The sequence below is a fragment of the Oryzias latipes genome, chromosome 5, assembly GCF_053564925.1.
Source record: "Oryzias latipes strain Hd-rR chromosome 5, Olatipes_Hd-rR_3.1".
NCBI lineage: Eukaryota > Metazoa > Chordata > Actinopteri > Beloniformes > Adrianichthyidae > Oryzias > Oryzias latipes.
The window spans coordinates 10,304,869-10,330,001 of NC_136241.1; the positions used below are offsets into that span (position 1 = coordinate 10,304,869).

General features: G+C 39.2%; 1 protein-coding gene across 2 annotated transcripts in view; it reads right to left on the reverse strand.

Annotated features, from left to right (window-relative positions):
- Positions 1 to 1,920: 1,920 nt before the first annotated feature.
- Positions 1,921 to 25,133, reverse strand: part of trim62.1 (tripartite motif containing 62, tandem duplicate 1) — a 39,102-nt gene continuing 15,889 nt past the window's right edge. Inside the window, exons 3-6 of one of the 2 annotated variants that reach the window (XM_004068635.5) lie at positions 14,535 to 14,630; positions 9,014 to 9,270; positions 8,049 to 8,164; positions 1,921 to 4,384 (exon numbers count right to left, since the gene is read on the reverse strand). In XM_004068635.5, coding sequence (XP_004068683.1) covers positions 3,834 to 4,384; positions 8,049 to 8,164; positions 9,014 to 9,270; positions 14,535 to 14,630 — 1,020 coding nt within the window. In that variant the 3' untranslated portion in view covers positions 1,921 to 3,833. The remainder of the gene's footprint in view (positions 4,385 to 8,048; positions 8,165 to 9,013; positions 9,271 to 14,534; positions 14,631 to 25,133) is intronic. The other variant, XM_078947058.1, reaches the window with a different exon arrangement.

Here is a 25,133-nt window from a genome sequence, read left to right on the forward strand (position 1 = left end):
ACGCAATCTGGGGCCTTTTGTCTGCTTGAAGGATGTTTCCCCTTTGAGAAATTAAATCCTCAAACTTCAGACGGCAATCCAAAAAGATATTTGTCTAATGGCTTTAGTCATCCACCTTTGCTCAGTTCAAGTTGGTGTGCAGAGAGAACACGTCACAGCAGGTTTTCTTTTAAACAGTTTAAATTGATTAAATGAATGAGGCACTAACTACCTGCAAGGCAGATTACTAATCCTGTGATTCACCTGCTTTTTATTCCAAAAGTTTTTGGAATATTTTTAATGCATCCAGCAAACATCTCAATAATTCACAAGTGTAGTTTATTTTTTTGCTGAAAAGACAGAACCAATGACATTTTAAGTTTTATATATACATTTTGTCTTCATTTGCTTTCTGAAAAGCTGTTTAATTTGTCAAATACATTACAGTTTAAATCAATAACTGTCCCAGATCAGATTAAAATATAACAAAAAATGTGAATGAGGGTATAAACCTTGTTAATATAAAGCCTCTGAGTTTCAGCCCAGGCAGACTGGAATCTGAACCAGGCCTCTCAAAGGACAGCTCACTGACTCTTTAATGGACTCTTCCCCCTCGAGTATAAAATGTCTATTTTAGGATGGCCACCTTCTCCTCCGATAAAATCTTTGAACCGAGCAGAGAATTCATCCAGACTAAAAGCGTGACAGGTTTAAAATGTGCAGTTTGTTGTGGAACAGCTTTGATGGTGATGCAATCACATTTCATTGGTCTGGAGTGTGAAATAATAGGGCAACAGGACACAGCTGCACACACCTGCACTTGTTTCAAAGAGCACACTATGCAGAGTCACAAGGCTCAGATGTTAACTTTCCCCCTCATGGTTGGAACATTTCTCCTCAGCCGGTTGACAACTATTCAGCCGGATGGAAAATGAGCAGGACCTGCAGGAGGCCGAGCCTTACCTGAAAAGACGGAGCTCCAGCAGGGACTGTTTTCATTCGCCACGTCACACGCCCCGAACACTAATCCATGCAAAAATGTGGAGGAGAAATGAAAATGACTGCAGAGCTTCACAAATCGCTGCTGGACAGCAGAGCGGCACAGGGAGTTTGCTGTTTCCGAGCAGAAATATGTGGCATTACAGTAAATGAGCTGGAGAAGGAATCAACAAGAAGAAAGAGCACCCAGACTGTGAAGCAACGAAATTGGGTCTGTTTCTATTCAGGTTTTATTTTAGAACCAACAATCAGGTTTTTTCCAATAAAGTGACTCGATAGGATCATTTTAAACATCGACTGTTCTTGTATTACCTAGTTCTCCTTTTTTCATGTCTTTGAGTTTGAAAAGATCAAAAGAAAAAAAGTTTTGAATCTTTTTCAAAGGATAAAACGCTTTCAAACTTTGAGCAACTTTTTTCTATTTTTAGATTCACATACTAAAATTATATAGATGGAGGAAAAAAAGCTAATAGTTTGAAGAAAATATAAAGCAGAATTTGCCAAAACACTTCTGGTTTCACCAGAAATCACAGCATTTTGCATTTAAAGTTGACTAACGATTATTTTATAGGATTTGATATCACTTCCAACATAAAATTAAATCAATTTAGATTTACTCCTTAAAAAATAAATCTTATATCAAAATTAAGGTCTGCAACATTAAAAATTGAAGAAAAATCAATTACAAAAATGCCAGAAATCACTTTAAAAGAAGTTTGATCAATATATTTGATTATTAATGGTCTTAATTAATCAATTAAACACATGTTTTTGATTGCGACACTAAGTTTGACACACAAAAAATATAAGAAATTACTTAATGAAAATCACATATTTTACTGTATCTAAACTATTTAAGAGGTATAAAATAAATGACAGTTGTTCAAATCTGTACCAGAACTAACTAAACCGACTGAAGTACATCCACACAAAAGACAGACACAGAGTTTTCATCTTATTTAATTTACATTAAAACATTTCCCATAAACCACCAGAAAAAAATAATACAAAAACAACTCTTGTTCATACATTAACAGGATTGCCCAGCACTCATCAAAAGACACAATCATCAATAGTCATTAAAAGTGTCATAGTCATAATCATCTTTTTAAACCAACACACACACATTAATTTCCCTCCTTATAATCCTACAGACACAAACCACAGTGTGCTTCGCAAAACAACACAATATTGCTCAAACCTCCAGGAAGCGGCCACTGATGTCATTTTACTTTGAACGTTGACCAGACTGATCATTGAGAGACTATCATAGGAATCTGTCTATAAGCTTCTATTTTCTGCTAAAACATTTGTTTATAAAAAAAAGACAAAACAAACCAAAAACATTTCTGGAACCTTTATAGGAACGGAGCAGCCGGTTTTTCTGTGACATCATTCAGAAAGCTTTAGAGTGGCTCACAGGCCTCTGCAGATTTTCACAAGTTTAAACAGACCTCATGAATAACTTGCAGGTATTCAAAATTTTGACCTTAGTTGCTTCCTACTGCACATACTAAAACTCCTTCCTATGAAAACCAGTGCGCTGCCCTGAATTCCTTTATTTTATAGCAGAACCAGAGGAGACCCACTAATGTAAAGATGTACAGTGATCAGGGAAGATTCCTCTATATCTGGGGATTTTACATTGAAAGTTATGAAAGAACATTTATCACAACAATTTGGACATTTTTGTAAAACTAAGTGGACCTCATCACATCCAAAACTGGATTCAAAATGAAGGATGACATCTCCACCCACAGACAGACCCACGGACAGGCAGACAGAGAGTGTGCTGCCCGAATCTTTTCAAGCTCCAGGTTCTGAAGGACTAGTGTGCGACTAAAGATAAGTGCACTTGGAGCAGGCTGAACACAAACACACCCGACTCTTCTGAAAACTCCTTGGAGAAATCATCGGAGATGATGCAGGACTGAAGCACACACTTCACTGGCATGTCAGCACTTTGTTCAGCGCCTTCGATTACATTCAGATAACAGTTGGTCCTGTTTTTGACTTGTTTTTTATGCATAATTCTGTAGTTGATAAAACGTGTTAGAGTCCATGTTTGACTATTTTTACTCCAAACGCTAAATCTAAACTGGAACCCAGCCGGTAGAAGGCGGGCGGCTCTTAGTCCCAATAAAGAATAAACCATTGATTGACATCCAAACATGAGTCCACCGATAGCAGCACCGCTCTGCACGACTTTCAACGTTCACACAACATTTCATCAGCGAGCACCAGACGATGACGGACAGCATGCAATATGTAAGGGCTTTACCTTCAGATGACACAGAGAAAATTTATTAACAAAAAAGAAAAGAAAAAATGGATTGTGTTTTTTTTTTCTCAAAAGGGTACTTTTGAAAAAAAAAAGCCTCTTTATCTTTAGGCTTTTCACAGCCTATATGGTAATATTAAATAAAAGATAAATAACCAAACAGTCAAACAGACTTGGACAGTACATCATAAGCTGATGATAATAATAATAAAAAAAGGACTGCTGTCAATCACATTCCACAAAGGAAGCAAGGCTGCAGCCCATAGAGGACAAGCTCTTCTGTGACCCGTTTGGGCGGTTCTGACACGCCCTCAGCTTCATCAGTGAAGCCTGGCAGGAGGAAGGTTCTGTTAGCATCCAGCCCCCTGTTATTTGCTGTGCTTTAAAAGAACAGGCCATCATTTTAAGGTTTAAATTAAAAAAAAGGAACTGGAAATTCACGACAGCAACATTAAGCATGATTCCTAACACTGAACTGAAAGAGACGCACGTTTCAAGCACTCTAAATACGTTTGGAACCTTTGTGGATGCTAGATTCATCCGTACGGATGTTGAAATTGTAGAGGTGTGATTCTTAAAGACGGACGGTGTTGACGCGGAGTGGTTGCACATTCTTGCCATTGGCGTGACTCTGGCCGGGGCTGAAGTAAGGGAAGACCTTGGTGGAGAATTTCTCCCGGTAGGTGTAGAGCCAGGACATGTCGTCTGCGTTATAGAAAATGAGCAGACCTTTGGGGTAGTCCAGGAAAACCCCCACCTTCTCCAGCTTGCTCTTGACGTTGAGGCGGGTCCAGGGCTCGGTGCAGGCGCTGTACTGATTCCCATCGTGCATAACGATGCAGTAAAAGCCGCGGCTGGGCTGGATCTGGATGCTGCCTTTGCGGCTGACCGTCTCGTTGGCCACGCCGATCATCCACTGCGTCTTCTCCGATACCATCACCTCCCAGTAATGCACGCCTGACGAGAAGCCCTCTGCTCCCAGCACGGACACCTCCACATCAAAGCGGCGCGGGGAGTCCTGCAGAGGCTGCGGGTGGAGGTTCCCGTACGCCACAATGGTGCAGTCGTCCGAGAGGATCAATCTTTGGTGGGCTGTGATGGGGTCGAGGGTCAATGCAGCTGGCACTGCAAGGGAGAGGGGAAACAAGGAAGATTTTAGCACCGTCAGCAATTCTTTCACCTTTACATGACCGTGCATAAAACTGCTGAGAGGGGGATTCAAACTGAATGCACAGTAAGGCAAAAAAAAAAGGATTTATTCTGGGTTATTCTAAAGCAGGACTGTCACTTTCCTCCATCTTTATCATGATCTGACTCTGAAATTAGGAGTAAATATTTCCATGTAGACCCGTAAATACTGATAAAAGGAAATAAAAAATGTGTTTATTCAAGCAGACAATTGAAACTTTGGAACATCCGAGTAAGAAAAGGCAGTCTGTGCTCTTCTGAACTGTGCTACAGGATATTTTCAAGCCTCAAAGCTTTGGCTTTATGGTGCAGCTCTCCCCACCCCAGAGGCAGAAGCTCCTCATAGCCAAGGACCCGACCCAGCAAAAACCCACGGAAACACCCATCCAGCAAATGTTCCATCAATGCAACAGGGACGGCATTCATGCAAATAAACCAGATTCCCTGGTAGCAGCACTGAAGCAGTCCTATCTTCACTACAGAAATGTGTCTCTTTGCTAGTTTGTCCAAAAACGTCAGTCAGCCTTTGACTCTTCCACACCATAAGTTTGTCTGTTACCGTCTGGTGTTGAAAATAAATATATTGAACTGGTTTCATCATCTTTATTGTCATCAATTACTGGCATTTTCTTATTAGTTTCTGTAGGGTTTGGTGAACTTTCCAATTCAGTCATTTAACCCTGCATATCTGCCAATAAGGAGCTCCGATCAGATACTTTTGTAATATGTATAAAAAAATGAACAAACACAAAACAAATAGATACAGGTTTCCACTCTAATTTTTATTTATTCATTGAAAACTTAAACAGAGCACTTCTTTGAAATGTCTTAAAACAATCAGGCAAAAGTAGTATAACTATCAACAAGAAAAAAATACTATTAACTAGTAGAAATAGGTGATAATTAGTCATGGAGAGTATTGGTGACTTAGGCTTTAGTATCTTCAGAACTATTGAATATTTTTGATCAGATATGATTCATATCTCCATTATAAAAGTAAAATAATTAATAATGTCTTTCTTCCTAAATTGTTGATGTGGTATAAATATGATGATGAATATTCATAACTAGCTCGTATTGGTTAGTTTCAATGGTTGTTTTGAGACATTTCGATTTTATTTTCCCGGATATCTTTTTCATGGAGCTTGCACCTTGAAGATGGCAGCGGTTTCTCCGTTTAATTCTCATAAAGAAAAGAAAAAAGTTTAAAAAAAATACCTTTTTTCTGTTTAACTGCCTTTGTAGGTCGTTGTTTGCGTTAAGACAAACCAATACAGACACTTTCTGTCAGTTTGAAACATTTATTGAAAATAAAATTTGTGAATCTCTAAACAGTTTTTGTGTACCTCCTGTTAAGACTAGTGTGGTATTCTGCTGTGATTTGCGGATAAACAAAACAGCGTTCGATATGCAGACTTCAAGTAGAGCATTTATTGGTAGCAATAAGCTTGAAATATATAGCACTGATCCTAATTGTGAGAATAAAATAAATATCTGATCCATAGAAATCTCTACTATTTCAAATTCATGAATTTTTAGAAACACAACATATTTGTTCCCGTGGCTGATTATATAAATTCATAATAATGCAAATGAATCAACTAACCTAAAGTTTTGCTCTGGAGGCTGGTTTACTCTTGTGAGAAGGAGACAGCAGTGAATTTGACACAAGACAAATCAGCAGAAATAACGAACTACCAACACACTTTATAGCAAATGGAACATTTATATACACAGTAAGACTTGGAGGAAGCATCCAGCACCATGCCCTGTGGTAAGAAATGACTAATGGCTTGTTCACGCCCAGCTGCTTCTTAGCTTATGGAGGAAAATGAAATTGTGACTTTTACAGTTGCTGTAGCAATATAACCTTTTTTATTGTAGATAAGCAGCTTTCATATTCCTAAAGGAGTGAGAATCTACTACACAAAGGGCCACAGTCCAGCTCTCCTCCTACAATCATAACTTTCACTGATATGAACGCGTGTCAAGAGAACAAACAACACCGTCGAAAAGTAATTACAGTGCAGGGTGGAGCAGCTTCAGCTCACAGGTTCCACTTCCACAGGAGACCGGCTTGCTGCAAGGCTTTAGTGAGAATTTACACCCACCTGAGCGGCCAGCTATTAGGAAAATACAAAGTCCGTTTTCTTTGCTCGCTGCTAGAACAGATTCAGGAGAGACTGCTGCACACATTACAGCTGGGAAAGATGTAGGTGACGGGCAGGTGGTCTGCAACCCCCCAATGACAACCCCAGACGTCACCTATTTACATTTCAAATTTCATCGAGTGTTCCTGTTTGGGATCCACCCAAGAGACTTTTCTTGAGCGACTGATTCGTCATTTTATAACTTGAATAACTTGCGCTACAGAAAACAAATTTGAAAATATTTTTAGGAAAAATATAAAACATGCTAAAAAAAAAGAGGCAGCAGAGCTAGAATGGGTATTCTAACAAATAGCAAATAGAAGGATTGAGAAATATTGAAGTCTATAGGATTTTGGCTTTTTGGAGCCAACGGGAACTTCCTTTTTGGAACGTGAGGGGGGAGGGGATCACTCAGTGCGGTTCTCACGTCTAAGAGGAACCAGATACTTATAAAAAATACTGTCATAGTAAATAGGATCTAATGTTCCTTTAGAATAGAAGACAAGTGGGTCAATTTGACCCTCCAATAAACGCTTAAAAGGGAATTAGAGAAGTTTGTTCCATGGTAAATAAAAATGAATTATTTCTCTAGATATTTCTGGGATGTGAAATAATTCCTCCATGACATTATGTTGAGACTATGATCAAAAAACCCTCAAAGGGTCATTTTAGAGCCACTTTTGCTCGCAAACCTTCAACATGAGTATTCAGTTCAGGTTTATTAGCCAAACACATTCCCATTTTGATCCTCAAGATGGATCTGAGTCAGTCCAAATCAAACAAATCAAATAGCTGTTCTGCATTTTTTCAAGGGGCCTCTTCCCTACTTCAGATTGGAGTTTGCCAGCTATTCCCCCCCCCCAAAAAACGGATTCTTTTCGATTTGGACTGCATGTCATGTTAGAAAAGGCATAACGCCCCCCACTCTTTCAAAATCTTTCCACACATGCCATTTGCCTGAACACGCTCAGGTATGTGGAACTGCTCATTATCCGGCTTCATCAAAGTTGATAAAGGCAATAAAGGCAGCAAACATGCACATACACTTCCAAAATGATCTAAACTTTGCAGCCATAACCTGCATGTCAAATACACACAGGCAGAAAGAATGGTAACAAATACATATGGAAAGGTCAAAAACAAGAAAAAACCGTGTGCTTGTTGGAGTGAAAATGTACACTCATCTATAATTAACAGGCTATATCCTGTTTGTTTATCTCAGACAAACACCACATACTCTTACTAAACACCATTTGAGCTTCATAATCTCGAAACAACAGAACTGATGGCGGATCCGTTTTCAATAAATGAAAAACTGTAAAAAGAATATTCTGTCGCTGTAGTTTCAGTCAGAGTGAAGGTAAAAACTCAGTTAAAAAACAAATTTGACACTTAATATTAGAATAGTTCTTCCAAACACGCGAGTCTCAGTTGACGCCACGCCCACCTACCTGGTGAAATGTCCAGGAAAAGGGATTTCCATATTGTGTACTGCAATGGCCCCATGTACTTAGAAGTAGGGAAGTCCTCATATGTCAGATTGGTCTCGTGAATCTTTCCTTTCATCCTTGGAGAGAAAAACAAAACAGTTGCACATCCTTTTCTTTTCCTAGGCTACACAAAAAACTAAAATGCATTTGGTTTCCCTTTAAACGTGGATTCCAGTTAAAAATAAACTTTTAACCAAAGAAATGTTTTTCACCTACTAAGTTTCTGAGAATGAGCAAAAGTGGGTCAAAACTAAGCCTATGTTTACAGAAGATTTATGCAGGAGCAGGCGTTTCAAAGTGCATGCAGGATTCCATGCGTGTTGTTACCACCATGGAAACAGTTTGAAACCTAAAGGCCTTAACTCATTACAGATATAGGATTGTTAATGAAAGGCATGTGTTTGCAGCTCAGTCAACAAACGCAGCATGCTGCTGGAGTTACCCTTTTCCCTACAACTAATTTCAAAATAAAAGCACTATTAGCATTTTTATTTTCTAGGCTACAACAACTGTGCCATTAGTCTTTCATTTAGTCAAAAATGAAGATGACTAAATCATTTTCCTAAAGATAAACATTTGTAAGTGTCTGTAAACAACATTCCTGGACTGTCTGACTCAGTGTTTTGTCCTTCTTTATTAAAACCCACCGGTCTGCTTTGAGTTGTTGAACCTGAAATATTTCACCATCTCTGCCACTCCTTAATTAAACATGAATGCAGGTTTATTTTGGGCCTAAATCCTCATCAGTTATGGGTTTATTTAATGGTGCTGTTCAAATCTGTAGTTTCCCTTAAATGTTGGAGGTCTTGGAAAAGTCTGACAATAAAAGAATTTCAATGCCACCCGTTCTCAGCAAACTTTAATCCTTCCAAGAGTTCATCTGTTCACTAAAAGATTTAGAGGCCAGCTTAGGTGAGAAAACTAACCTCTCTGATGTAACCGCTACACCCTCCAAGAAGTCGTGACGGCCGGTCTCGCTGAGGCGCTCCTGCAGGATCTGGATGCCCTCCTTGACGTCGCGCAGCTGCTGACTGTAGCGCTGGATCTTGTGCTCGATGTCTGACAGTTTGCGGGCCGTGTCCATCTCCAGCTCCTCCAGCATGCTCTTTTGACGCTCTCGCAGGAAACGATGGAGACGCTCGAAAGCATCCCCGATGGTCGCGCGCAAACTCTTGGCCGAGGACTGAAAAAAGGCAAAACATGAACCAATTAGAAAACCAGCTTTTCCCCCTGCTTGTCCTATCCAACAGCTGTGTAGAGGACATATCAGAGCTGAAGGCCTCTTGTGCTGCACATATTTTACTTTTACAACAGGGGAATATGAATCTTCTGACACACAAGGAGTGTATTTGTATAAAACCCCTTTTGTAATTTAGGATAAACTTTATTTGTATTGATTATATTTGTATGAGTTTTTGTTGGACCGAATGGAAAAGAAGAAGAGGAAGGAAGAGAGAAGGATGTTGGGGGGGGAGGAGGGGTGTAAGGGCACAAAGGAAAGGGGAAAAAAGAGGGGGGGGGTTAAGGAAATAGTAGGATGAGGGGGGGGGGGTAGAATCATAAAGCAACAAGTAACAAGGTGCTGGAAGTTTTTTATCATTACTGTCAATTGTAAAAGTTAGTCTAAAAGGGGCGGGTCTGTCCACACACTCAACTGTTACCAACATCCCTGGGCTCAAAAAATGTTCAATACAACTACAGTTCAGACGCACATACTTATGCATACAAATTATCACATGTAATGCTTCACAATCAGTCACGTGTACCATTTGTGCAAAGGTGAGCTGACACCTGAGCTTCAGTGAGTGTTTATGATCTGCTGACATGGATGATGTAATGTTGACCAGGAGCCCCACCGAAGCAGCAGTGGTAGCCGGGACCCCGCTGACACTCACACGGTATAGCAGATAGAGGAAAACTGCCAGATGGGCAATCACGTCCAGGGCCAGCAGGACTACCATAGGGGCGCCCAATGCCCCCTGGCACGAGCCAGGGCCCCCCCAAGGGAGACCCACCCCATGCTCCAGGCAGCCACCCACCCAACCCACGGGAGGTCCAGGAGAGCGTCAGGCAGGGGCTGCCCACGCCCAACCAGGAGGAGGACGCCCAAGAGAAGTGGGGTTCCCTGAAGAAAGACCCCCGACCAGGCTTGCCCACAGTTGGAAATTTGGAGAAGCCCAGCATTCGAGGGCAAGGACCAGAACCTGCACTACAGGGGCACGTTAAAATTGGTGGGTAAGGCACTGAGAGGGGAAGTCTCCCACCACCACCACCCCCACCCCACCCCACCACCACCACCACCACCACCAAGGGGGAAAAACAGCTTTTCAACTTCAGGATTGTGAGGAAGTCAGACTGCATAGCTCTTATGCTACATACACACCGGGCATATGATGCGCTGAAGATGGAGTCATGAACACGTATTTAGCTTACGGTGTTCACACTGGACTGTCACTACCAGATACCAGAGCATAAAAACCCACAGTCGGAAGAGGATTGGGGCAAAATGTTCAAACCTCATGAATCTTCCTTCAGGCTTTTTCTTTCACAGCTTTGTTTCGATTAACGAAAGACTTGGTGTCATATAACTCCGATTGTGCACAAACCGTAATTATTGATTTCACCTCCATTATCAATTTTCAAACGGTTGGCACTTCTGTGAATTGAAAAGGTGTCACTACCAAATCAGAGTCCCTGAATAGTCAAAGTTCAACTGGTTTAACTTTCAATGTGCGTTCAATGGCCACACATTTTGAACGTAGAGCCAAAAAAATAAACTTAAAAACGTGCATGGCAACGCATACATACAAAAGTTTTGAACATGAAAGACTAAAATGCAAACATATACCCATTTACAAAGACTTCTCATTGGAAGTGTGGACTGCAACGCATGGGCTGTACGATTGTAGTGATCCCACGCAGACTAATGAGACGGTCATCGCTAATATATATATATATATATATATATATATATATATATATATATATGAACGGGCAGATGAAATCAGAGAACCATATAGGGTGGTTGAAGGCTGGCACTTATAGAGAAAGCGATGACCGTCTCATTAGTCTGCGTGGGATCTTGTGAGAAAGATTGACCTCTGATTAAACCTTTTTTAATGTTGAGATCGTTTCTGTCTCTTTTCGCTGTGGTGACTATAGGAGGTGTAGTATATATATCTAGATATACACCTCCTATAGATATATATATATCTAGATATATATCTATATATCTATCTAGATATATATATCTATATATCTAGATATATCTATATCTATCTATCTCTATCCATCTATCCATCCATCCATCCATCTATATATATATATATATATATATACACAAATAGATTCATTGTCTTTTTTTTTCCTCATCCGATCTGGAATGTGGTTTATAACTGTACGACTGGATAGCTTCAATATTGCTCGCCATTTTTGTTCCACCGCTAGTGTAATGTAAGGTTGGGAGTGTGAGGGGCTTTAAGCTAGTGGGAGAGCGCGTAAACAAAGAGCACTCCGCAGCGGGGCAGGGAAGAGGGAACAGGGTTGCTTCACGCCAACGGTATCCCCCACAACTCAAAAAAAGAATTTCTAATGAACTCCTGCCGCTCCTAGAAAACAACACAGGTTTTTTTTGAGTTGGGCTAAAAAAACAACATAATCCACTGGGAACATTTTGAAGTGAAAGTTTTTTGGGGAAAAAAAAGTTTATTTTTTATTTTTTAAGGATTCAGTTTCTCCACACCATCAAGAGTTTCACATAATTATGGGCAGTAAGGTCCACAACCCTAAAAGAGGAAAAACACATCTGTCGGAACAATTACCAGGATGTTCTGTATGTGGAGAAGTTCAGCTGTTCCTCTTGTCTTTACCAAAACAGTCCTGCTCCTGATTTCCTCAACATACAGTCAGGACCATAAATACTTGGACAGTGACACATTCTTTCTAATTTAGTTTCTGTACATTACCACAGTGAATTCTAAATAAAACAACTCAGATGCGACTGATTTGCAGACTTTCAGCTTTTCTTCCATGGGTTGAACAAAAGATTGCATGAAAATGTGAAAAACTGAATGCTCTGCCAGGCCTTTACTGCAGCGGCTTTCAGTTGCTGTTTGTTTGTGGGCCTTTCTGTCTGAAGTTTAGAAGGAGAAAACCCAGCATCTGGTGATGTCCATGAGTTCAAGACTTCAGGCTGTCATTGCCAACAAAGGGTTTTCAAACAGATATTAGTAATGACCATTTTGTTTTCAGTTATTTCAATTGTCCAATTACTTAAGAGCCCATGAAATGAAGGGATTGTGTTAAAAAAAAAAAGCGTTAGTTTTTCCACATTTTTATGCAATCTTTTTGTTCAACCCATGCAATAAAAGCTGAAAGTCTGCAAATCAGTCGCATCTGAGTTGTTTTATTTAGAATTCACTGTGGTAATGTACAGAAATAAATTAGAAAATATGAGTCTCTGTTCAAATATTTATGGTCCTGACTGTATGATTTAAAAATAAACTACAAATGCCATAAAATCCATTTCAAATGCAGATTTGTTTTTCCCAGTTCTTTTCCCATTATATTGTTTTGTGTCTACGAAGACAAAAGAACACAGTCTGCCTCGCTATTTAGAATTTTGAAAGAAACTAGGAAAAAGGAAAACCTCAGCAGAAAAACTTTAAATTACATGAATGTGTTTGCTCAAGGGGTTAAGGACAATTTATGGGAAAAATGTGATCCAGTTAGGATTTAAATGAGATTATAATAAAAAAAAACAAATCTATAGGCTTCAAGTCATTAAAGGTATTGACTACAAAAAATCTGACTGTAAAACTACTAATTTTCTCTAATCCAGAACTTAACGTTAAAAAAATAAAGTTGATCTGGAGGAAGAATTTGCATTAGCACCATTTGAAAACAACCCTGCGACAGACTGGCCACCTGTCCAGGGTGTCCCCTCCCTTCGGCCATAAGTGGATAGGTTCCAGCAGCCCCGTGACCCCCGGAAGGGAATAAACGGAATAGAAGATGAATGAATGAACCATTTGAAAACAAATACCTGCTGTAAGTGTGTCAACACAACTTTGTTACTTGTGCCAGCGCACTCGTGTACACACAGACAAAAACTCAGGAGCGACACAGGCTACAGGACATATGCTGCCTTTTCTTTAAAAGCATGCACACGGGAGGAAAATCAATACCCCAAACAGAAAATCTGATCATTCTACTCTCCAAGAACATGAATCCATCAGTGTTTAACTTTGCAGAGTGACGTAATGACAGGGAAATCAATGGATGTTAGTCGGTCCTTCATCCATGTGATGCCAGGTGTTTCCTTTAGAGGAAGAAAAGCAGAGCTTCTCCGCTGCACTGAAGTTGGCTACATTTAAAAAAAAAAAAGAACAATCGTATTGTTAGGGCGATAAAGAGGATCCTTATTGCTTTTTGAGGTGCACTCCTGTTCAAGGATGTATTGTACCTGACCCCAGGACAGTACCTCACAGGTGAAAAAACTATAGGCGTCCTCCAGTTTGACAAAGTTTAGGCGCGTTTCATTGTCAGCTACCCAAGAGCATTCCAGAGTGGTAACTTGGCAGTCTTCCTGGAGGAGCTCTTTCCAAATGGATGTCTAACCAACAAGCTAATTTCCTACCTACATCTAGCGGATGAAATAAATGATCGTTCTCAGGACCTAGCAGGGACATGAGGACAGATGATGCAGCAAATCTCCTCAAAAGGTAGAAAAAGAGGGAAAAAAGGAAGTTTGCTGATGTCTGTAACATCTCAAAAGACCGAATGAAGGAGTTAAGACAACCGCCTGGGTGAGGGCATAATAGTTTGATGGATGGAATAGATGCTGCCGCTTCGCTGGCTTAACAAGGTGCAAAGTTTAGAGGTTTGAATTAAACGGAAGGTTAAAAGCAGTTTTAAAGGAATAAAACACTGCACTGATTAAAACCAACCTGTTTACTATCAGTAAAAACACTGAATTTCATAATGATAAAAATGTTTTAAGGCGGCAATTTTTTATAGCTTTTTATTACTTAAAAAAAAAACACTAAGTAATTAAAGAAACTACATAAACAATCTTAAATTTGACTGGGTTTAATGTCTAGAAATGAAAAGTAAGCCAGTTACCCAGAACTACATATCAAATGGAGTACATTTTGTGTTTTTTGTGTAAAATTTGTGATGCTATTCAACAACAACTTATGACCTTTATAATTGTTCATTGTTTAAAATGAGAGAATGTGCAGCATAACTGGGTGAATTGGAACATATAGAGAGTCTTCTATCTAAATTCTTGCTGCATGTTTTATTTTAAGGACAGAAGACTAAACATTTTTCTAGCTCTTGGTTTTATACCTAAATGATTATTTGCAGAATCGAGCAAAAAGCTTGATTTTAGTCATGATCTGTGAGCGGAGCACCATCTGACGGGGCGACGGACGGCTCCGGTACCTTGGTCTCAGTGAGCTGTCTCTGCAGAAGCTTCAGGGCTTCGGTGTGTCCCCGCTCGCTGTCCTGCAGCGTGGCCAGCTGCTCCTTCATCTCCCTCTGCAGCACAAACAAGCCACAGATCAGCACGCGCCATTGCACTGCATGCAGTCAGAGATGCAGTCCAAAGTCATCTCACAAGTGAGGAGTTTTTATTTTAAATCCATAAAGATATCAGGCAGTTTTATGAATTTACAAATGGAAAGTTGCATAAATGAAACTTTGACATAAAACAAATTTTTATCAAACAAACAAATATGAAGGTAAGTCAGATAAAAATCTGTTTTTAGGTCAAATCTGTAGTAAATGACGGCTTAAATCTCATTTTTATTTAAAGCTGAAGGAAAGGAAACTGCAGTAACACACTAAAAAGGTTCCAAACACAAACACATCCACATTTCATAAAAGTCCTAACTTTAAGACACCTAAAAAACTTCTGAATGATCCCCAAACATCTAATGACAGCAGAACAGCAAATACAGAATATAAGTGAACCCCAAGTAAACAAAAGCAAGTTTGTGGGTTTTCTAGGTATTACAATTTGATTTCCATTCACAACATCACAGATTGAGCAATGTAGGAATTGAACTGTATGTAATTTGAAAAACTATACTCGAAATATATTTCTATTTGATAATGAAAATAACTTTTTACAGATTTACACTAAACAAAAGTGCAAATTTCATCGATAAAATGCTGAATGCCTATGTAAAGAATAAAGCGAAAGTGGTTTACTGCCTCTAAAAATACAATAAACTATGTCAAAGGAAAATTCTTTACTGAATTAGATCAATCAAAATTGAATTTTCTAATTACATATCATTAAAAAAATACATATTTTATCAAATTTTTACACCCAGCTCGAGTTGGTTTCTAGATGTCAAAAGAGAAAAACATAAATGACCTCATAAAATCTGTCTGTTTTTCTAAAAAAAGACGAGTTTCTGTTTTAAATCCTAATTGGCTCAGTACTGATATGTATAATAACTATTTTTTATCAAACACCAGTGTGCTTGAGCTCAACCCCTTCATACCGTTTGTCACTAATTTGCAAAGTATAATTTAATCAAGTAATCCACTAAATTTAGTATCACCTAAAAGTGAAAACACATTGAAGAATTTTTTTTTAAACTTTGAAATAATCTAGAATATGACAGGGTTAACAAAAAACAATTTTTTTAAAACGTTTTTTTCTGTCTTTTTGTGTTGTTGCCACAAACAGCTGTTGCATTTGCTCAAGTGAGCAGTGCTGCTCTTTAACCCTCTAAACTATGACAGCAAAAATACCACCCACTGCAGCAGCTGCCCATCATGGCTGAAAACACAATTACTTGGATTTTGTAGGAAGCGGTAACGATAGACAGAACTGATTTAAATCTTTATAAAGTTTCCATGCAGTCTAAAAAGAAAAAGTGGATGCCTTTTAAAAACTCCTCTCCTTGATTTGAGATCCTTAGGGGTAAATGTGGGCTGAGGAAATGACGCATTGGTTGTTCACAAGGACAGAAACAGAAAATGATTGTTGGTGCAGAGGGGAAGCGTGACTCCCCATGTTAATGATAGGAGTGCGGCAGGCTCAGCGGGCTCTCCGCTTCATTTCCACACGTTTGTCTGAGCAGGTCAAAGGCAGCTCCCACACAGTGGAATACAGCCAGCCTGACAAACTGGCAGAGGAAACGTGCTCCTCCTGTTCTCCCACACCGCTGCTGTCCGTTCCGACCAGAAACGGGCATCTTCAAGGTTTACCGTAGACGTGCTCACATCTGCAGAAGTTGTTTTGGAATAAACTAAGCGTTAGCTGAAGAAAACGTATGTCCTCTCAGTGAATTAAAGATGGGAAAGAGGACTTTTGTACGGTGGCACTGAAGGGCAAATAAAAGAAGCAAATCACTCAATGCAAAAACATATTAAAGATCACAACGACAATTAGAAAAGCAAAACAATGAATAAAAAAATTCCATTAAAGAAATCAAGAAAAAATTCCAGAAACCAAAACACAATTCCAAAAAAAATGAAGAGAAATAAAAATGAAATGTTTTGGAAAGCAAAAGTAATTTCCAGAAATCAAAATGAAATGTTAAAAATGAAAAACATCAAGAAACAGGAAAAGGTAGGCATAAAGGGATATCACTGATTGGATGATGATGTTTTATATTTACCTTTTGAATTTTTTTTAAAATACTGCAATAATAGATAAACCTCATCATCCAATCAATGATGTCCCATACCTACCTTTTCCAGTTCCTGTAAAATAGAAAAAAACAAAAGTAACTTCCAGAAATCAAAATGAAATGTGAAAAAAAGAGTGAAATAAAAAAAGACGCATTGGATAAAACTCAAACATCAAAATTCAAACGCAATCATCCAGTTAGCAATGTCCCATTATCTCTCTACCTTTTGCGGTTTTTCCTTGTGTTTCATATTTTAAACATTTCATTTTGATTTCTCGAAACTGTCTTAGTTTTTACAAAACATTTTATTTTTATTTCATTTCATCATTTTAGAATCGTGTTTTGGTTTCTGGAATTTTGTTTTTATTTCTAAAATGTATTGTTTTTTTATTATATTATATAGTTTTACTTTTTTAATTTTTGTCGGGATCTTAAATTTGTTTTTGCATTGAGAGATTTGCACTTCAGGGCCACTTTACTTTTAGGAAGAGCTCAAAAATCGTGAAGGCAAAACTACAACAAAAAACATAATAATCCTGCTCTCAGATGAAGATTTTTCTTAAATTCTCTCCAAAGAAAATGTCAAATCTATGAAGTCTGTTAATACAAATGACAAAAAAATAATAGCTGTCTGAATAAAAAGACGTCAAATCGCAAACACAAGAACCACAAGATACGTGAATTCTAGTATATGAATGCACTCGAGTATAAGCGCTTTAGCAATGCGTATTAATGCGTCTCCCATCCAACCTCACCTACTAAAGACTGACATGACATTTCACGTCAAGCAGCAGGAAATGGGAGCCACAAATGAAGGATTAAATATTTAAAAGTCATTTCAGCTCCTCATTCCATTTACTCCCGCATGAGCTGCCAGTAGGTAGACAAGAGAGGGAAAAAAAGGCTAAATATTAAACTTTAGGAAGGTATAAAGCCTCAACATTAGATTCTAGAAATGTTCTTGGAAGAGAGCTGCAGAAATATTGAAGAGCTTCCTCTAATCGATGTTTAACCACATAGAAATATACTCAGAAAAACAGTATTTCATATTGTACAACAAAGAGAAAGTAAAACTGTAACAGTCTTAAATTACAGTGGGATCCTTCTGCCAAACATTTATAGTAGGTAGAGTGCAAGCTCAAGCAAAGGCCACTATGACTGCATGCTGCAAGTTACCTTCACAAGGACAGTTTGACATAACCTTCATCGAGCTGTGGGTGTAATTCTGTACAGGAACAGACAAGCCTCCAACAATGAACACTCTGCAGGCAGCAGACTCAGCCATTTCTACTAAAAATAAGATGTAAAAACAACTATTTAGGGCTCCAACTGTAAACAAATGAAACATTTTCTCACAGACTAACCTGAAGAAAGTGGCAATTTATACTATACTTAAGCTTATTGGAATTTTTGTATTTGTAGTAACACGAATTACAACATAACAGTAAGTCTGAAGGATTTTGAAGATTATTTGATTTAATTTAGTTATGAAAATGCAGGACAATTCACATCTTTACAGTAATATTTACAGTGAAGAGCAGCAATGTTCAAGTGGAAATTTGAACTCCAAGGCTCTAAAGCCTTAAGGGCGTGTCACACTGATGCTACGAACAATTTGCGTATTGTCCACGGATGTAAACTGGTCATATGTGAAAATACATGGAAAAAGTAAGAGAAGTTGTGGTTCTTTAGGTGAAATGTTCACAAATGTATCACGAATAAACCAAGTGATGGAAGAACCACACAAAGAACATGGAAACCCATGTAAAATCATTGAATTTCTTCACTGTGACAAATTTGACACAGGGCAGAAATCACATCAGCACCATGGTCAGCGTCTGCCACCGACCCCCGCAATGCTATGTTTTTATCAAACAGTCCGATTCCCCCTTGTCTGCAGTTTGTTTCCAGTTCTCAGGACCACCTTCCATGACCCGCCCTACGAGAGACCCGAGCCACACAGTTGAGTATGCATCTCACCAGAATCATGCACTATTGCGTGTGATTTAAGTAACAACTGCATATGATATGAACTACATAAACTACACATGAACTACATAAGTCGCAATCAACCAATAAGTTTTAACACCTCAAAACCGAATTCATGTAAAGACCTGGCGGTCGAAACCCCTCCATGGACATCAACGAATGATGAACGCATGAAATACTGAATTAAGTAAATCACAAATGTACCACAAAGGATCGCAATTTCATCCGTGGACGATTGTATGAAGCAGCAGTGTGACACAGCCTTTAGTCACACACACCTACGTGGGTCCCACCGTAAGGGACATCATGAAAGTGGAACGTACGATTGTTCCATTCATTTCAATTCCATTTTATTTGTATAGCCCAAATTCACAACAACAGTCGTCTTGATTGTTGAGCATGTGATAAATGCATTGTGAATTATTTATAAGAATAATGCAAGTTGCACTCACTTACGACATGCAGGGATGCTGTAGTACGTTGCCCTTACGCTCCACTCTAGATGTTGAACGGCCAATATCATGCTTTTTCTTAAGCCATTCTGAGTAAACTATATCCATATATGAAAATATATTACCTTTGGCACACTAAAGAACAATTCTTTTATGAAATATTAGCTATATAGAATAGATATGGGCTGTCTGGGGGTAAAAAAAAAATCTCTACAGTTTGTGCAGGTGGCCCACACAAAATACAAAAGTTACAATATAGATAATCGGTGAGCCGGTACGATTTTCTACAGGCAGGTGACAGGCCGTAGAGAACACCTAAACAACACACAAGGGAACATGGGTGTAAAGTAGGCGAGACGCAGGCACGTGGTACAAATATTTACTATTCAACCCCCCCTCATTTGTGCTGTTTAAGTGAAAGGTGCGCGCTCCTTGTGCACAGTGAGAAATTTAGATATTCAGAGCTTAGTTTTTGAGTGGGTGTCCTGTGGGCTTACGCATCACCTGCACACTTTGTGCATGCAGCATTTGCACGCGGTCAGCACTCGCACCTCCCTGTAGACCAGAGTGCAGCATGACAGTCATAAGTGCATGTTTCTTAAAAGTTACTTCACGATACACTTACCACACGCAGGACAATCGTACATTCCAATATTATGATGCCCCTTAAGGTGCGGCTACAAGCTCTGCGGACAACCCAAACACCCACAGCAGTGACTAAGGCATTAATGGTATGGTTTACATTTCGTCGTCACCCTCCTGGTCCCAATCCTTAACGTTCACCTCAAACACTTAAAAAAAAAAAAAAAGGAATCCTAACCAGAGAAAAATCCCAACAATATGGTTTGACACTTGTTGTGTTTCAGAGCGAATTCCACAGACCACCTGAACTGGAAACCAAACCTTTTAGTGAGCTGATAATAGTTCTGTCCTTAGTATTTGCATGCTACAGCAGGAGAAAGGACATTCCTGTTACCAGACTGGTATTTAATTTAAATGAAAATCATGCCACGTTTAAGAGCTGATGATGCAAACAGACTGGTAAACAGAAAATATATCAGAATGTGATAAAATTACATTATGATATGCTTGTCCAAAAGTAAAATAAGTGCAACTTGCAGCTTTTTTTTTAAACTTAAAATACAGATGTTACCTGTAAGCAAAATCAGTAGAATAAACCCCAAGTACATGGTTTCCCATCAGCCACCTTGTGCATGTTCAGATCAGCACAATTCAAGTGCCCTTTCACCAAACAAAGTGCAGGCTGAAAACACTCCAACAAACTGCAGCCACGGCGATAAGAGCAGCTGTTAACACGTAAACAACAAATCCTGATGTCACCACCGAAGATGTATTCTGTGGTGGACAAGCAGCATCTTTTAGAGTGCCTATATTTGAAACAGCTTCTGTCATACACCATTCTCAAAGACAGAGCAGCAGTAAATATGAATATGAACAGTCTAAGAAAGACATGAAACTGTGGCTCAATTCTAAAACCGTTTTAAAGATATAAGACTTTATGCAGACAGAAATTTGCTAATGACATTTGTTTCATTATGTTTAATTTAACACCTTGTTCTCAGAGGAGTGTTATGACAGTTTTTGGGTTTACAGAGTGATGGCAGCAAAAATATAAAGACAGCAGCCTTTTGATTGTAACCATGATCAAGTGGGATTGTTTGTCTAGAAACAGAACTGAGCTCATGCATAGAAATATTAAAAAAACAGTCAGAAACTCAACACATCTAACATGTTAGATGCAAAATTTCTACTGGAAGCAAAGCTAACATGACTGAAAAACCAAATATTCACCATATATTTACCCCCAAAAAAAGCACAGTCTACAGTTCTTCATCCTGTATGCAATGATTTGTGAGAAATCTTTTTTTTTGCAACAAAAAGTAAATGGATCGAGCAAAAACTTGCAGCAAATTATTATAAATTTAAAGGTAACAAATGTTTTAGGAAAATTAGAAAAGCCACATGCTTTTGCTCCGTTTTTAACTGTTACTAATATCAACTATGACAAATATTTTTGTGTGGTTGCATCAAAACAGGAAGCATATACAAGACATTTTCCAATTAGCTGAATGTGTTGCATCCACCGGATTGTTTAGTAGGTGAGCTGAGCTAACCCTTAACATTAATTAATTGCTTGGCAGAGTGGAAACAATGCTGCATGAAATGTGTTTTTGTGGTCTGGCTCGTCACTTTCACGAGCCAGACTTAATTAGAAAATATTCAGAGATTTGTGAACAACAACAAAAAATGCGTTGTTGAGGAGGGAAATCACTAATTTAAAGACATTTAACCATAATGTGGAGATCAACAAACACCTAAATGTCAACATGTAACACCTTATTCTATCTTTTACTAATTACTCATAAATGCTTTTGTAAATGTTAAATTATAAATATTTAGCTATATTTTAAATAAAGCATGAATGAATTACCTTTTAATTTGATTTTTTTTATTAATTTAACCATGTCCCAAATGCAAGAAACAAACTGGTGGGGGCAGAGAGTAAAGCGGCGTGCTCATAAAAGTTTCGTCTGGAAGCGCCAGAACAGTCTGGAGCTGAGTGGAGCAGCCTGGATCCAAACGATGCAGACATTTCTGTTTGAGCAGAGTTTTCCGTTTCCGGACATTAAAAATTACCAAAGTTTTTTCTAGCAGATGTTCATGGTTGGCTCGGCCAAAACTATTAGCACCGTGTGGAAAACCATGTAGTAAAAAGTTGAAGGGAGGGAACGGTTAAACTTGTGACACCACAGTGGCTCTGTTCCCAAATTGGCCTCAGTGTGTTTTTCCATAGAGTGTAGGGAAAGCAGAGAGTTTAATTGAAGCCCTTTTGCTTCCTGAATGTAGGACACTTGGTGTAAATGATGAATGCTCGGAGGCAGCTGCTCCAATTCCAAATGAGGAAGGGAGCATAATGTGCAAATATGATTCCACATTCAAGAACAGCTGACAAAAACACACAACCCCCCCCGCAGGCACTTTTCCTATATATCCAGCCAGAAGATGAAAAAGATTTATGGTGTCTCCGGCACGTACAAGCAGGTGTGGAGAATTCCCAAAGAGGCAAACTACACAGATGTCGGAGAATCAAAGTCAGGAATACAAGGAGATCTCAAAGTCATCAATGTTTGGTTTGATAATCGACACAAAGCAGAAGAAGCTATTAGAAGTAACAGGAGAGCTGATGCTGGCACGAGAGTGGTTCTCTGATAAGAGCGGACCTGCTGCTTGGATGGAACACTCAGAGCTTCACCTTCAGGCTTTTATAGCTCACCCTCTCCCGTCTGCTGAGCAGGACTACTTCCCACAAAAGATATTCAATTTATAGGTCAAAGATGTGGACATCTGTCACAGCTGAAATGGACAATCTGACAGCCAAGGACTTTTTTTTCAATTTTTTTTTTCATGAGATTCATATGAAATTTTAGAATAATTTTCTCTGCTGCAGCTTCAGGCGTCCTCTGAAGAGCGACATCAGTCAGCCCTGTCAAGAGACGGGTTGTAATCTTGGAGAGCATGATTCATCATGTCAACTGGCAGCTGATGGAAAAACATGAAAGACAACAAATTACTGTTTTAAGGCTTTGGAGATGAAACGAACCAGGTTTCTTAAACCATCGACCATCATTGTAATGATTTCTTTCATTGGAAAGCTGGTTGAGGCAAAACTTTAACTTTCACACATTTTTTTTTTTACTTTCAGTAATCCCAAAAACAACCCGTAAGCAGCATTGTATGACCCGCAGGTATACCCGCCTCTGCCCTCGCCACCACCCTACTGACCCCTCCTCAATTTTTGAGGGGCTGCTTCACGCTCCTCACTTTCCCCTTCAGCCCCTGCCACCCTTGTCAGAGCTGCATGGGACAAATTCATTAAAAAATAAATACAAATTCCAAAATACAGCTTTTCAGTTGGTTTTATCTCCATAGCAACCACTATTTCTTTTGTAGCCTAGGGCAACAAATTGAAGAAGAATTTGGCTGTGTCTAAATTCTAGGGCTGCGTTCTTCCTGGGCTGCATTTGTAGGTTGCTTATGCCACGGCGCCGCGACAAGTGCAGTCCAAATTCAACAACTCCTTCAAAGTCGGCCAACGGATACAGCTTTCTTTTTCCCGATTTCAAGGATTGTCTGGTGTATTCCTTCTATGCTGTCCATATCCCAAGATGCATTGCGGCCGAACCCAGAGGTTGTCTGACAACAATGGCGGACTGGGAAGCAAGACCCAGTGTTAGATGATTACACCTCCAAGATTAAAAGTTGGATCAAATAAGCCAAGACAATTTTGAGCTCCATGCCTGGTTCACTACTCCTCTCTGTTCGGGACTCACGGTTGCTAGGCGACAGGACGTTCGCCGATGTAACTGCTGGAACTATCTAAAGGCTGGACTCGTCCAAATTCACAGCCGTTAACATTCGGCCTTCCCCCTTGACGAAGGACCTGGCCAACGTCACCGGGAAGGCCGTGGCCATTGAAGGATGCAGCTCTTGAATTTGGACACACCCTTTTGAAAAGTAAAAGTTTTTGTATTTTCTTAGCAACTGAGGTTTTTGTTAACCACTCCCACATTCCTAATATGGTCATATTGTATGTTGTATTGTTTTTGTTCAGCTTGAGCCGGGGATGGCAAGATGGCAGTCACTTCCCAACGTCAAATGTCAACAAAACTCGGGTTGTGGTTGTAGACCTAACCTTGTGGCTTGTGTGAAACTGTTCTGAAGATCGCTTGAACAAAAAATGATCTTTTCCCATTTTTTGTGAAAATTTGAATATCGCAAAATGTCCCACTTTGTCACAAAATGGCCACAAAGCTGTAGGTCCATCCCAAACAAAATTTAAAGATTCCTTTGTATATCGCTGGCAATCTGTGTTTTAGTTTCAAAATATCTTTCGAGCCACATGACAGATTTTGGCCCAGTTCATTTTTTTCGAGGGTTCCTCTTACTGTGACATCATAATTCTTTTTATGGGGAGTTGTTCACTGTCGAAAAATCATTTTCACCAAGTACTAGTTGCATGCAGATTTTGCTGAGTTTTTGAGCATGAGGCTGTGGGGGAATTTCTCTTAAAGGCGCAGTAGGACAGAAGGATGGCAAAACCCATATGGTCTTTTCAGGGCTGCCATGGGTCATAATAATCTTGTGACCACGACCTTAAAAAATAGAAAAATGTGAAAAGAAATGTATAATTACATCGTAGAAAAGTGACTGCAGTTTGAAGTAATTATCCTACCCCTGCTTTCCTTACACTCTGTCTTCTAAAAATGTTAAAGCTAGCTACATAAATCACTGTTCTTATCAACCATTCCCCATTTGAAAAGTTCCCCCCAAATAATACATGCTCCTAGGAAAAGCAGCACCATAGTTCCAGGAGGCATTGGACATGAGAAAATGCCAGTCTGAACACTGGTCGGTTAGGCTAAGTTTACCATAAAAAGCACAGTCGAATAGGATAATGCATCTGTTTATGTCAGAGGATTATGTTCTCAGAGATATGATCTGTTATGGACTATGTTAGATGTAGCCTCATACAGTGCAGGCTGAGGTTGATTGCTGCCTCTGGAACTGGTGCCTGCAGAAGTAATCCACCAAGATCCATTAGAGATTGTGCTCAGAGGGAAGGACTTCCAATACTTGGCAAGACTCAAAAAAAATTAATGTTTTCCTATTTCCAACTCTGAGGCAAACATGAATCCCGAAAACATCTCTCAAAGCCAGAATGTGAATCCAAATATTATGTGTGATCTGGAGTACCGGCTATTGGCCATCTCCACTGGGGAGGGCATGATCTGGCAATGCCACACAACAAAATGTCCAACTGAATACTTATCAGAGAGCAGTCTGTCATCTCTCATTTGCTTTTGAATACCCACAACATACAGCAATTGTGGCATTTATGTAAACAAAGCAACAAATTAACTAGAGCACCA